The sequence below is a fragment of the Nematostella vectensis genome, chromosome 4, assembly GCF_932526225.1.
Source record: "Nematostella vectensis chromosome 4, jaNemVect1.1, whole genome shotgun sequence".
NCBI classification, from domain to species: domain Eukaryota; kingdom Metazoa; phylum Cnidaria; class Anthozoa; order Actiniaria; family Edwardsiidae; genus Nematostella; species Nematostella vectensis.
This window is the reverse complement of record NC_064037.1, coordinates 7,449,143-7,463,208: the sequence shown is the minus strand read 5'-3', so window position 1 is coordinate 7,463,208 and position 14,066 is coordinate 7,449,143. Positions and strand designations below refer to the sequence as shown.

The 14,066-nt window shown below is 43.4% G+C and overlaps 3 protein-coding genes across 4 annotated transcripts; 2 read left to right on the top strand and 1 right to left on the bottom strand.

Annotated features, from left to right (window-relative positions):
- Nucleotides 1-1,408: 1,408 nt before the first annotated feature.
- On the bottom strand, nucleotides 1,409-5,467 carry LOC116603361 (keratin-associated protein 5-1). Of its 2 annotated transcripts, none has more exons than XM_032364457.2 (5): nucleotides 5,050-5,467; nucleotides 4,624-4,746; nucleotides 2,535-2,711; nucleotides 2,254-2,337; nucleotides 1,409-1,659 (listed from the first exon to the last, which is right to left on the bottom strand). In XM_032364457.2, the coding sequence occupies exons 1-5, from the start codon at nucleotides 5,065-5,067 to the stop codon at nucleotides 1,573-1,575; spliced, it is 489 nt and encodes a 162-aa protein (XP_032220348.1). In that variant the 5' UTR covers nucleotides 5,068-5,467; the 3' UTR covers nucleotides 1,409-1,572. The 2 variants fall into 2 exon arrangements, with proteins under 2 accessions (XP_032220348.1, XP_032220347.1); XM_032364456.2 differs by having other exon boundaries at nucleotides 4,948-5,058.
- Nucleotides 5,468-7,054: 1,587 nt separating this feature from the next.
- Nucleotides 7,055-10,866, top strand: LOC5519708 (phospholipase A2 isozymes PA3A/PA3B/PA5). The gene is made up of 3 exons (XM_048726393.1): nucleotides 7,055-7,359; nucleotides 7,723-7,934; nucleotides 9,196-10,866. The coding sequence occupies exons 1-3, from the start codon at nucleotides 7,200-7,202 to the stop codon at nucleotides 9,445-9,447; spliced, it is 624 nt and encodes a 207-aa protein (XP_048582350.1). The 5' UTR covers nucleotides 7,055-7,199; the 3' UTR covers nucleotides 9,448-10,866.
- Nucleotides 10,867-11,014: 148 nt separating this feature from the next.
- LOC5519707 (organic cation transporter-like protein) lies at nucleotides 11,015-13,891 on the top strand. Its single transcript, XM_048726392.1, has 5 exons — nucleotides 11,015-11,111; nucleotides 11,229-11,564; nucleotides 12,013-12,159; nucleotides 12,665-12,945; nucleotides 13,642-13,891. The coding sequence occupies exons 2-5, from the start codon at nucleotides 11,286-11,288 to the stop codon at nucleotides 13,811-13,813; spliced, it is 879 nt and encodes a 292-aa protein (XP_048582349.1). The 5' UTR covers nucleotides 11,015-11,111; nucleotides 11,229-11,285; the 3' UTR covers nucleotides 13,814-13,891.
- The last annotated feature ends 175 nt before the right edge of the window (nucleotides 13,892-14,066 follow it).

Here is a 14,066-nt window from a genome sequence, read left to right as displayed (position 1 = left end):
AAAAAAAAACATTGAGCGATGATCCATTAAGGGTGTTGGGACATTTCTCTGAGGGCTGTTGCTAGGAAAACTTCAAGACGTTATAAATCCACCAAACAATTTGTGAAATGGAATGAATTTAGGCATGGCATCATTGTTTATGAATCTCTAAATTTTGATGTCATCAGGCGATGGCGTCATCACACGTCACAACAGAACTATTCTATAATCTTAGCTGTTGAAGTATCGGCAATGGTAAATGTAGCTTTAAAACATTATTCAGGAGGGTGCCTACAAAAGTACGTATGCGTTTTTGAATAAATAATAAAATTTTCGAACATTTTAATTTTTATTTTTCCACTCTTACCTAAATAATTTTTTTAATATCGAAAAATCAATAAGGAGTTTTGTAGACAGCAACTAGGTAAATATTCCTTGCCTAAAAAAATCGCGATCAGTCCTGTCTTCTCAAAGATTATAGAGTTGGAAACGCAACCAGAAGTAGAATTATCTAGCGAATGTTGTGAAAAAAATTTTGTTATCAAAATATATATATCGACTATTCAGATTCTATCGCTTTTTAACAGTGAAATATGCATTGAAACAACTTTTTTCTTTCTCAAATCATGCTCGCCAATTTTTTTTACAGTATTTGCTGTTTTATTACGTTTTTCTTGCCAGTTTCGGCGTTTGTTTTCGATGTTTTCCGGGAAAATTCCCGCCATTTGATTTTCTCGCCTAAAAGTGTGAAGTTCCCGGATGATCGCGTGCATGCCTAACAACCGAATGGCCAAGTAACGAGATGTCCCAACACAGCCAAGATAAATTGAGTCCGCAGGAGAATTTCATTTACGAAATGTTGCGTCATTGGAGTTGTATCATTCTCTGGTTATTTTCTGGCGTTTTTACTGCCCATGTCTATCGCCCAAGGGTTATGTAATGCTCAAGAATACCTCTTCTAATGTAAGGGAGCTCTCTTAGGAGCTAAAAACAAAGAGACCAGCATTATTCTGGGTCGCTACCCCTTCCATTCGTGAGGGAGCTGTCCTAGCAGCAAAAAACTAAGAGACCAGCATTAATCCGGTCGCTTCCATTTGTGAGGGAGCTGTCTTAGCAGCAATAAACGACAAGACCAGCATTAATCTGGTCGCTACACCTTCCATTCGTGAGGGAGATGCCCCAGCAACCGCTGTTTTTAAACAGCAGTTGCTACTTAAAAGTAGCAGCAAATAACCTCTTGGCCGACTCTGGGTTCAAGACTGACCTGGGAGACCTCACAGGGCACACCCCTTGGTGAAACTATTTGCCTATTTTACCAGAAATCTCTCGGGTGCAACCTCACCTCGTCAATTGGACTAAATGCAGTGTTTGTATGGGGAATGAATGGGAATATGTTTCTTTATCTCCTAGAAAGCATACAACAATGCAGTGGCAGGTATTAAAATATATTTTAAATTATTTATACTTCTTCAAAATGTATTTACAAAAATACATATGTACAAGAGACATAGCCATGAATAATATTCAAATAAAATTTTGTTTTGGTTCTCTACACTGCAAAATGGTCTACTGTATGTTTAGTGTTGCGTCTCTTTAGTTGAGCTTGATCTCAAAGCAGATACAGTTAATGGTGCTGCAGTCTGGAAGGTTACAATTGCAAGCACAGTTGCAGTCCCCACACTAAAACAAACAACAAAACATAGGTCATCCAATTTACCATAGAATGGACAGCATTAGTAAGTTGGAAATTTTTTTAAAACACTGATTAGAACTGTCTGTCTCAACTAACATGATGTCTCAAATAGCATAACATAGGTTACTGAAAAATAGAAAAAGTGTTAAATAAAACAGGAATTATCAGTCTGAAAAGATTTGAAAAAAGCATTCTTGGTATTAAATTTAGTTAAGAAGGTTAACGTTTGTTAGAGTGGCTTTCAAAATCCTGTGAAATACTATTTAGTCTATTTAAATACACTAATGTCTTTGTTTTCTTTTGTTCTGGCTTTACTATTACACATTAACAACTGCATTTTGTTGCACAGGATTTTGAAAACCACTATTTTTTATATTTTAAGAAATCTTCAAAATAACCAACCAAGATGAAATTTTCATACTTTATATTGAAAATATCTAAATTATTATCTTTAACATTGTTCCTGCAGCCGAACAGCAAACAAATTTAAGACCTTTTTAGGACAGAGAATTTCAAAATCTAACCCCAGCATGAACTTGCACAAATACATAAATCACAAATATACAAATTAGATATCTCACCCCACACTCGGGTCCTTGACAATCCTGACAACACTGCCCATCCGGCCCAGCATACAGACAGCAGCAGACATTCTCGTTGCACCACTAGATAAACAAAAGAGGTAGATTTTGTAAGACAATAGAACTATGACAGAGAAGAGGGACTAGCTATATTAATTGCAAACAGAATTGACAAGTAAACAATATGAAAATTTTAACATTTAGATATGATAACATTTGCAATGGAAAAAAAAAGGTGGGAGGGTGCAAATAATTAAATTTTGTGGAAAAAAGTCATATACCTGTTTACTTGGACAAACTGCGTCCATACATGACTTCTTACTGGGTGTGGTGCAGTCACAAGCCTCGGCAAATGACACCAAACATGCACCACAGCAGCTGCTCTCATCCTCATTTTTGTTACAACAACTACAGCATGTCTCAGAGACCCAGGCAGGACACAGGCTCACTCCCTGGTTCTGAGAGATTAGATAAATTAACTTGGCAATAGCATTCAGGGTCCACATAAGGAAGGATGCCAGAGACCCAAGTGGTACACAGGCTCGCTCCCTGGCTCTAAGAAATTAGTTAAATTAATTTAGAAATAGCATTATTGGTCCACAGATGGGAGGATCTCAGAGATCCAGGGGACACACAGATTCACTCCCTGGCTCTAAGAGATTGTTTATTTATTCATTTATTTAACTTCGTCCACTATAAATTAATTAAATAACACAAAAGTACAAGTACTAGACTGGGACACCACAAACAGCTTAACCAATTACTGTGGGCCCAATGTTACGAGTTACAAAACAAAAGTAAGACAGAGAACTAAAAGCTAATTAACAAGTCAACATTATTGAAAGCTAAAAACAACATGAAATGGCTGTGTCGAGCAGACTAGATTTGTGACACTTGATGCAAATTGTCTTGAACGACCTTGGATCATCTACGTTGTAGGAAATAGTCAGCGCTCGGCTGTAATGTTGTAAAAGCAGGCACTCAAACTGATTTAAACTTAGGCTCTTTAGTCGGAAATGATCAGGCAAAGTGTTACAGGTGCGCGAGGCACGGACGAAAACTTAGTACATTTGGATTAAAAGTAGATCTAGTGGTTCTGACTGGTTCAATACAAGTAGGGAGGCATTCCTGAGATATAAAAACAAGGCCACTAATGGCTTTATAGAAAAAAACTAGATCTAAGTGCTCGTGCCAATAGCACAGTGGCAACAAGTTAGTAGAGAGAAGGCGTTCAGTGTAACTCTCTGTGCAAAGGAACGGAAGGCTTAGCATATATTTGGTGGCTCTTCTTTGCACTCTTTCTAACTTTTCTATAAGTTTAACTGATTGTGGGCTCCAGACCTGGGTAGCATAACCCAAGGCTGGACGCACCACTGCCAAATAAAGGGTGCGGCGAGTTCGTATGCAGCCGAAGTCCACGGTGGTTCTGCGCTGAAAGCCCAACAACTTGTTAGCCTTCACGCAACTCTCTGTGACGTGCTTTGACCACGTAAGGTCGCTGGCGACCCAGACCCCCAGATCTTTCTCGTGAGAGGAGACTGTTAGCAGCGACCCGTTCAGATGGTATGGGACTTCGATGGGGTGGGACTTCCGTGTGACTTTCTGACACTTGCACTTGTCTTGGTTGAACATTAGGCCAGATGTTTTTGACCAGTTTTCCAGGCTGCTGAGACCTTGCTGGAGTAGGGCGGCGTCTGAATCCGAGTTCACGCACTTTACTAGCTTTGTGTCGTCTGTGAAGCACGCAACTTTTGAGTTGTGCACGACATCTGGCAGGTCATTTGCATAGAGACAGAATAATATGGGCCCCAGTAGGCTACCTTGTGGGACGCCGGACGTAACTGATGCCTCGGATGACGTGAAGCCAAGAACTGTTACCCGTTGTCTTCTGTTGCTCAAGTAAGATTGGAACCAGCAAAGAAGGGAACAAGAAATGCCGAAACTGTGCTCCAGTTTGTAGAGAAGTGCGGCATGGTCCACCTTGTTGAGTGCGAATGTCGAATTGACATGTCCATGTAGATGACGTCCGTTTGTTTCCCGTTATCCAACAAAGAATCGATATGGTGCAATACCTCAAGTAGCTGGGTGGTACAAGATTTTCCAGGTAGGAATTCGTGCTGAACGTTGTTAATCAGAGTTGTTAAATGATCCCGTATGTTGGCAAGTATGCACACTCAACTCAGGGGAAAAACTCAGCAATAACACTCAGGGGTTGGGGAGGGGTATGAGTCATAGGCAGGGATAACTGCTTTACTGTACACCCAGGCTCCTGAGAGATTAAGGATGAATTGGGTGGGTGAGAGTCAGAGATTAGAGGTGGGGAGGGTGGGAAAGATTAAGGGGGTATTCATATAGGCATTCCCAAATTACCTTTAAACACAGCCTTATAAGTAGAACTATAACAACAAGTACAACGTAGCCTCCAACGGCTATCATCACAATGGCTGCTGTCGATAGAACTGGCTCAGACACTGATATAGCATTTGGGGTGGGCTGAAATGCAAAATGTCAAGGTTAATTATTTTTATTCAGTAAGGATAGCAAAATTAAGAGTGGTTTTCCATTGCCCTGTGCTCAAATTGCCTTATTTTGACCCAGCGTCACATTTTCAGTATTAAGTAATTATGGAACTTGTTGGCTGATATTAAAGTGACAAATCTCTAACTCTTTTGAAATTTTAAGTATGCAGACTACCTTTGATAAACAACCTCTTGCTTCCTTACTAGCCATATCCCATTGCTAGATCCCTAGGGTAAGTTATTATCTCCATTGTTTATATAAGATGTGTCTACTCACTGGTACGGTAGGCGCCATTTTGTTTTACTAACACTTGACAGCAAAACAAATTTTCAACAAGCAGTTTAATCTTTGGCGTTTAACTTCCTTTGCAAGTATTTCCAATAGCCATAAAACGCCATTGAAGATCGGTTATGCGATGTTCCAGTATCGTGTTTAAAACAAGCTTTGTTGTAGAAAAAGATGAGCACGAATTGTCAAAACAACTTGTCGTTATACCGATTACCACGATAGACTTCCGTAGCGTCCTCTCCGTTACAATAACACCCGTCTCTGGTTTACTAACATAGCTGTATGGTTATTACTTGTGGTTCTTACTGCTGTAGTCGGCTATTTTCTTAAGGTTTTTGACAAAAAATGAACGCAAACATTTAAAAGTTTCAAAATGCTCAAACAACTCGGCTCAGTCTCTTGCGCCGGTCTCTCAACACAGGTGTACCGACGATAAGTAGAAGTTGGGGGAGATCTGTACAGGACCCGAAATGATCCCAGGACCCGAAACGATCCCAGGACCCGAAACGATCCCCAAAAGTACCCCAACTGATCCCGGGACCCTAAACGATCCCCAAGAGTCCCCGAAATGAACCCCAAGGAATTACAGTAATGGACAACTAAAGGAATGTGTAAGGATTGGCTTTCATTTTTAAAAACATATGAAACATTTAGCTTTGTTTGTGTTATTAAAAGGAAATTTACATTAACTAAAACTATAGTATTAAGATTTTTATATACGACTGCGGGGGAAATACAGTGGTTGAGTCAAAAATTGGGGTCAACTAACAACTCATGTGATAGTAATTTGAGGAGCCCGGCGTGGATAAATCATTTTTACATAACAAGCCATAAAAGAAAGTCTTTACAGATGGGACATGCTGCTTTACATAGGAAGCGAAATGTTTTAAAGTTATTTTTTGGCATGTTTGTTTTCGGTAAATGAAAGACCTATCATATCGTGAGATCATGCCGGGGTATACGCACGACTACATGAGGAAATTCAAAACTCACATAATATTGCTTTCACATCCTCTTAATATTTTGCATCGATAGTAGAAGGGTTGTTCGAGTGTATTACTCAGTGTGCTTTTGTCATTCCATCTTCTCGGCCAAACCGGCTGCCTAAAATGTGTAGGTAAATATTCGCTCGTGTGAACAAGGATTTCGTGGTGAAATACATGTTTGGTTGTCAGATGAATATTAATTTTTAGGGGTGATGTTTACCGGAAATGAGATTTATAGTGTCGGAGTCATGTGTCGGAACCGCAAAATGTTAAGAGTGTAATGGAAGGTCAAAAGTTTGGTTGATCTGAGCAAAGCTGTGCTATGTTTATGCTGTATTCCTTTCAGTAGCAATTTAAAGTTGTGTATTTGTTTTGGACTCTGTTTATGGGTTTAACGCCGGGCAATGTAATAAATAGAAGTATTGTGTTGGAATTTAATATTTTTAAGTCACGTTGTTTAGAAATCGAGTCGCTCTTAACCCTTTATTATGCTTCAAAACTTGCAAGTATTTCTTCTGCTTTCCCTTTGTCCATTACCGCAATTCCTTGGGGTTGATTTCGGGGACTCCTCGGTATCGTTTCGGGTCCGAGGATCAGTTGGGGTACTTTTGGGGATCATTTCGGGTCCTGGGATCGTTTCGGGTCCTGGGATCATTTCGGGTCCTGTACAGATCCAGATCTGGCATCAAATTATTGACTAAAAATAATAAGAAGTGGATGAACAAAAAAGAGAGGAAAAAATAATTGTCATTTAAAATTGGAATATTGATGGAGCTTGATCAGAAAAGATTGGTGGTTTATCACCAGGTCCATGATTTCCCACGTTTTGTTCGTGAATATTGGGGGCAAATCATCGCTGTTTTTTAATACGTAAATAACAGTTAGAAAAACACTGTTTGGCGGTGACTTTGAATGTCATTTGGTGGGTAGAGGGGATGGCCCAATGCCCAACCCCATGCTGCGGCTCGTGAAGGGAACTCTCCCGAGGATGCAGTTTTGCGGCCAAAGAAAAGAGAAAGCGGAAGTATTATTTTCATGTCAATCATCACCTCTGTAATCCAGCTCTCATTCGAATGATACACGAGCCCAAGACAAATCCAGCATATCCACAAGACCTCTACTCTCGTGGTACGATTCTATCTTACGTGTGATATGGCCGTGTTACGATTGCTTTTTTTGACAGCAGCTGTTTTGCTCTATGAATTTTCGTGTTTTGGGGTGAACACAGGTCCAAAGCGAGCTGTGCGATCAATTTTCCCCGGCACGAATTGGTGTGGTAGCGGAAATGATGCCAAGAACTTTGACGATTTGGGTAGGTATACACTACATAGTGGAAATATGAGATTTAATGGGTGTGATCCAAGAGATGGTACGGTTCGATTGTTTTTCACCTTCATTTTCTTTAGAAACAGTAAACAGTATAAACGGCAATTACGAACCCTGAAATTTTTTAGCCTCAACCTCAAAGACGCCATGCATAGTTATTTTATTCTGTGTTCTCGAGCAGTAGAATCCTACAAGGCACAATTCTATTTCTAATGTGTGAAAAATGATGCAAAATAGTTATGATTCCTAAGTGATATTACGATATCAAATATACCTTATCAGCTATAACTGATATAAAAGCGTCACGCACGGCATCGACCCAGGTCTAAACGTTGCTTGATTCTTTCAGGCGAATTCAACAAAACCGACCAATGCTGTCGGGAGCATGACTACTGCCCAAACTGGATCCCTCCTTTTGAACGGAAGTTCGACTTTTTTAACTTCTCCCCGTTCACATTACTGGACTGTAAATGTGAGACTCGACTATTCAACTGTTTGTGGGGCGTGGACGACGAGCAAGCGGCAATCTTTGTGGGAAGGATGTACTTTAATTATATTAAGGTAAGATTATTACAGGGAAAGTGGGCAAGGTCCCTTGCCCCCTGTCTCCACCCAGCCCCTTGCCCCTGTCTCCCCTTGCCCCCTGTCTCCAGTCCCTTACCCCCTGTATCAAGTCCCTTGCCCCCTGTCTCCAGTCCCTTGCCCCCTGTATTCAGTCCCTTGCCCCCTGTATTCAGTCCCTTGCCCCCTGTATCCAGTCCCTTGCCCCCTGTATCCAGTCCCTTGCCCCCTGTATTCAGTCCCTTGCCCCCTGTATTCAGTCCCTTGCCCCCTGTATCCAGTCCCTTGCCCCCTGTATCCAGTCCCTTGCCCCCTGTATCCAGTCCCTTGCCCCCTGTATCCAGTCCCTTGCCCCCTGTATCCAGTCCCTTGCCCCCTGTATTCAGTCCCTTGCCCCCTGTATTCAGTCCCTTGCCCCCTGTCTCCAGCCCCTTGCCCCCTGTCTCCAGTCCCTTGCCCCATGTCTCCAGTCCCTTGCCCCCTGTCTCCAGTCCCTTGCCACCTGTCTCCAGTCCCTTGCCCCCTGTCTCCAGTCCCTTGCCCCCTGTCTCCAGTCCCTTGCCCCCTGTATCCAGTCCCTTGCCCCCTGTCTCCAGTTCCTTGCCACCTGTCTCCAGTCCCATGCCCCATGTCTCCAGCCCCTTGCCCCCTGTATCCAGCCCCTTGCCCCCTGTATTCAGTCCCTTGCCACCTGTCTCCAGCCCCTTGCCCCCTGTATCCAGTCCCTTGCCCCCTGTATCCAGCCCCTTGCCCCTGTCTCCAGTCCCTTGCCCCCTGTATCCAGTCCCTTGCCCCCTGTCTCCAGTTTCTTGCCCCCTGTATCCAGTCCCTTGCCCCCCTGTCTCCAGTCCCTTGCCCCCTGTCTCCAGTCCCTTGCCCCCTGTCTCCAGTCCCTTGCCCCCTGTCTCCAGTCCCTTGCCCCCTGTCTCCAGTCCCTTGCCCCCTGTATCCAGTCCCTTGCCCCCTGTATCCAGTCCCTTGCCCCCTGTATCCAGTCCCTTGCCCCCTGTCTCCAGTCCCTTGCCCCCTGTATCCAGTCCCTTGCCCCCTGTATCCAGTCCCTTGCCCCTCTGTATCCATCCAGCCGAAAGTGCCTACCTTATAGTCCGTACTTATCTTAAATCTAAGACTGACTCCAACGACGGCTGTGCAGATGACTATTCATATAGAGGGTATCCGATGTAATCAATATAAAAAAAATTTATAAAATCTTGCTGGAAAATTATATCTTTTGGCCAATCACACCTTTTTATGTTAACAGTTGAAGTGTTTTAATCTGGTTGAAGTAAAAACGTGCACTAAGTCACGCTTCAGCTGGAACAAGTTCAAGAGAATCTGCATACAGAGCCAGTCCAAGTTGGTCGCTCGCACTGTGCCTCTGCTAATGAGGTTTGATAAGGCCTTCTGGTCCTCCAGTATTATCCACCCGATATCTTCAACGAACACGTCAATACAGCACACGGTGAACTCGACCGTCCAAAGTTCTCTGAATTATTCCAGATCAAACTTTTAGACTACGACCAGTCTGCCATGCTCGTGATTTTTCACGCCAAGCCCGTGACCAGCCCGTGTCGTATCTGTGACCATCCCGTGTCACGCCCGTGATCATCCCGTGTCGCATCCGTGACCATCCCTTGTCACGCCCGTGACCATCCCGTATCGTGGTTGTGACCATTACGTGTCGTGTTCGTGAACATCCCGTGTCACGCCCGTGACCATTCCGTGTCATGTTCGTGACCATCCCGTGTCATGTTCGTGACCATCCCGTGTCACGCCCGTGACCATTCCGTGACGTGTTCGTGACCTTCCTGTGTCGTGTTCGTGACCATCCTATGTCATGTTCGTGACCATCCCGTGTCGTGTTCGTGACCATCCCGTGTCGTGCTCGTGACCATCCCGTGTCGTGTTCGTGACCAACCTGTGTCGTGTTCGTGACCATCCCGTGTCGTGTTCGTGACCATCCCGTGTCACTCCCGTGACCATTCTGTGTCGTGCTCGTGACCATTCCGTGTCACTCCCGTGTCACGCCCGTGACCATTCCGTGACACTCCCGTGTTACGCCCGTGACCATTCCGTGTCGTGACCATCCCGTGTCACGCCCGTGACCATCTAGCCTGCTAAAAGACTCGAAAAGCGCCCTAGAAAAGCTCCCGGAAAAGCCGTTCTATTGGACGTAGCGCTCAGAGGATCGGCTCCGAAATCTGCCCGCTATCTACTTGTCGTTCCTGTTAGAAAATGTGCATGTGTTCCAGCTCTCTGCTGAAATCTATTGTAAGGAATCAAAACAAAAACATCGAAGAAAAGCCCCTGGCATCTGAGGTGATAGTTTTAAAATAAAAAACTGAACTGAAGATTAGGAGCCAGCGGCACCTCCCTTTACCGATGTACAGCATCTGGATTTTATCTCCTTTTGCTGTCCCTGAGACTCGAAAGTGATGTTGTTTGCTAGGGGTAAAGGAGCTCGGTTTGACTATGCACTCGGACATTGTTTGCTTCACTTTTACTTATCTTCACGCCTGACGACCTTAGCGAGATATGGCATGGTATTATAATCCGACATTATTGATTTACAATCAATCAGAGAGCAAGGCTTTTTTTATGAAAAGAGATTATAATCATGTGAGGAGACGGACCATTAGAAAAGTGAAGGGGGAGGGGGAGTTTCAGTTGTGCTTGTCTTTTTTTTGTCTCAAAGATGGGAATGAATTTTTTTTTAATCGTTGTATGCATTTTATTTCCTGTCTGGTTTGGGCTGCATGCATTTTTTCCCAGGCTTTTCATCGTGTATGAATGTTTTTTTTTTGTTGTTGTTGTTTACCCCCCCCCCCCCCTTTTTTTTAATTGTCCGTGGATGGTACAGAGAGACGCGTAAAGGAAGAACGTTTTCGCATCGTAATATCAAGAGGTTGAAATAAATTCTAATCGAAAATTATATATTTGTTCATAAGCGGACTTTAGATCGATATTATTTTCTATATATTTAAGGTGGGCGGGACCTGAAATCGTTATACCGTGATATTATGGTTATATCGAATATCGCGATATCGAGGTTCCACAGTATCATAAAAAAAACAAGTGCAACCATACGACATCCCGCCCGTAACCTTATAACCTACATTACCAACTTGAGGACGGATTCAAATTGCATTTTGTAAGATTCGCCTTCAAGCACGTTCGGTGAGTATAACCACTTATTATACTTGTGGGGAAGTCATGCATGACACTATATGGGCTGCTAAGCAGACTACATAATGTAAGGCTCAATAAGATATTTTGTTCAACAATAGAATTAAGCGCATCACTTGCATCGTATCTACGCCTCAGTACCTGAAAGGAGTGCGCTTTAGAACCATGGATTCCAGCGAGAAAGAGAAGTTGCGCGGGAATCGTCGCGAATTCGACGAAGTCTTCAAGATAGTTCGTGAGTTTGGCATGTATCAGTTTGGGTTGTACATGCTGTGCTGTACGGCTCAGATCCCCTTGTCACAAATGTTCCAGCAGTCCCTGTTTGCGTTTGGCTCGCCAATGTTTCACTGTGATGATGCCAACACTACATGCCCCCCTTCCAAGTGTTGCGATAACTGTACCACGTACGCCTTCGACGGGCCCTTCACGAGTACTGTGTCTGAGGTAGAGTACATAATTGCATGGAAAATCCTTATTATTACATCTAGATTTAAACTGACACTGTCAGAATACGCCTTGGAGAAAGGGGGGGGGGGGGGGATGGAGTGTTAGAAACTCAGAATTAGAGTTTCGAGGTTCCACTATGACGATTTCTAGGACAGTAGCGTAGCCAGGATTTTTAACAGGAGGGGGGGCCAAAAGGGACTTATACGGCATTTTCTCCTGAATTTGGATAATGTCTCATACATTTACTGTGTTTTTGGCTACTAAAAGGGGGGGCGGGCCCCCTAGGCCACCCCCTGACTACGCCCATGATTAACTTATTTTTTAAAAATCAAAGCAATGAAATATAACAATAATATTGTCAGATCAAACTGGCCAATAAAAGAGCAAAACAATTAGTAACCACCCCTTCAGTTATCAAAAACGGAGACTGCAATTGTCTTCTCAGTGGAATCTGCTGTGTGACCGCGCCTACTTGGGAGCTGGTATCCAGTCTAGCTTCTTCGCCGGTATGCTCATAGGATCACTGCTGAGCGGTTGGCTTGCGGACGCATGTGGTCGACGGACTTGTATGTACCTTAGCGCCGCATTTATGGTAAGCTTCAGCTCCAAATATCATTTATGGTAAGTTTTAGCTCCTAATAGCATTTATTTATTTATTTATTTATTTCTTTATTTATTTATTTATTTATTTATTTATTTATAAGGCTTCTACCACTATTACACATATTGAAATAGCATTTATGGTAAGGTTTAGCTCCTAATAGCATCTATAATTACCATCATCATCATCATCAACTTTTAATAATCATTATCATCATCATCATTTATCTTTTAATCATTATCATTGTCATCATGATTATCATCCAAGAGATCATGGTCTCATATCATCTTATAATCATATCGTCGTAACCATAATCTTTTAATCGCCATCATCACAATCGCCATCAAAAGTCAACCATCAACATCACCATCGACATCATAATTATTTTCATCATTATTTCACCGTTATCATCGCTACTGCCATAAACATCCCCATTGATAAAATCACCATCATTTACACAATCGCCAATACCATTCCCATATCTCTCATTACCCAGGGAGCGTTCAGCTTGGCCCAGTCCCTCGCGGACTGCATGTCCTTGCTTATGCTGATGCGGTTCGGAGTGGGCTTTTCCCTGGCTGGACTTATGCTGACGGAGTTCGTATACTTGGTGGAGATGGTAGGACCGGGGGTTCGGACACACGTAGGCAAGACCTACGGGGTTTTCTGGAAGTTTGGTGCTTGGATCAGCGTACTTCTCTCGTACCTCGTCCGTGATTGGAGGCTTATGGTTTTGATCGGGAGCCTGCCAATATTCTACATATTCGCTTTTTGGAGGTAAGGTTTTTACTATGGTAGGGTATCAGCGGCCAAGTCCCTGCGATGTTAGTATTTTATGTAGCCACCATAATGTGGTGGCTTAAATTAGAAATCCGGGTAAGACCGCCTGGGACTTGGCTGGAGTAACAGTACTTAATTAGGGACAATGTTTGGCGGTCATATCACCCATTTGTTTAAAAAAACGGTCAAAAAAATACGGACAAATTTAAGTATTTTGTTGTTTACGAAATTCCTTTGCAATCAAGGAATATAACACATACTTTTTGGTCTGAATATCTTGCTCGCTCGCGCTACCTGTGTGGATATTTGCGATATAATAGATGTGTTATTGCACGCTCTGTTAGGGAAATCCATATCTCATAGACCACTCTATTAAAAGCCAATTATAGGGCGCGTAATAAACCGCTAGTAGCTATAGCCATTCAGAGCACACGGTGAAGAAAATTTCACGCGTGCACTTACCTCACTGCCACGCCAGGCCAAAAACAACAGTAAGCGGACGTCGATCGAACGAACTTACGTCCAGCAACTGAGGCAAAATTCTCACCTGCTTGAACTGTGAGTTTTTGAGCTCGCGAGGCAATGAGAAAAATGCACGCGTGAAATTTTGCTCACGAGTGCGCCGGGCTTTAGTTCTTAATTCTTTAGTGGTCATTCGCAAAATCGGAGCTAATACGATATTACCCGCCCCAGGGTATTTCCAGAAACAGCCCGCTGGCTCATGGCACACGATAAGCTGGAGGAGTCACTTGCAGTGCTCACAAAATGTGGGCCTAAAAAAAAAACAGCGAGCTCGACCAGCATGCTTTGCGCACTTTACTGGAGGAAATCAGGCAGGACGAAAAAGAGCGCGAGGGGGGACTAGGTACCAGGAAGCACACGCCATTGGACCTTGTCCGCACACCGAAGCTGCGGCGATGGACCATTATCACGTGCTACAACTGGTAAGGGTGGCCGGGTTACGGTAGCACATGTAGCCACTTGTGCTATATCAACTAGCCATTGAATCAGAGATAAATGCAGGCGCGTACGCAGGGTTCACTACCCCCCCCCCCCCCCCCCTCTGGCGGCCAGAAATGGGTCGTTTCTTATAAAGGAATTTTCAAATACTATGCTTT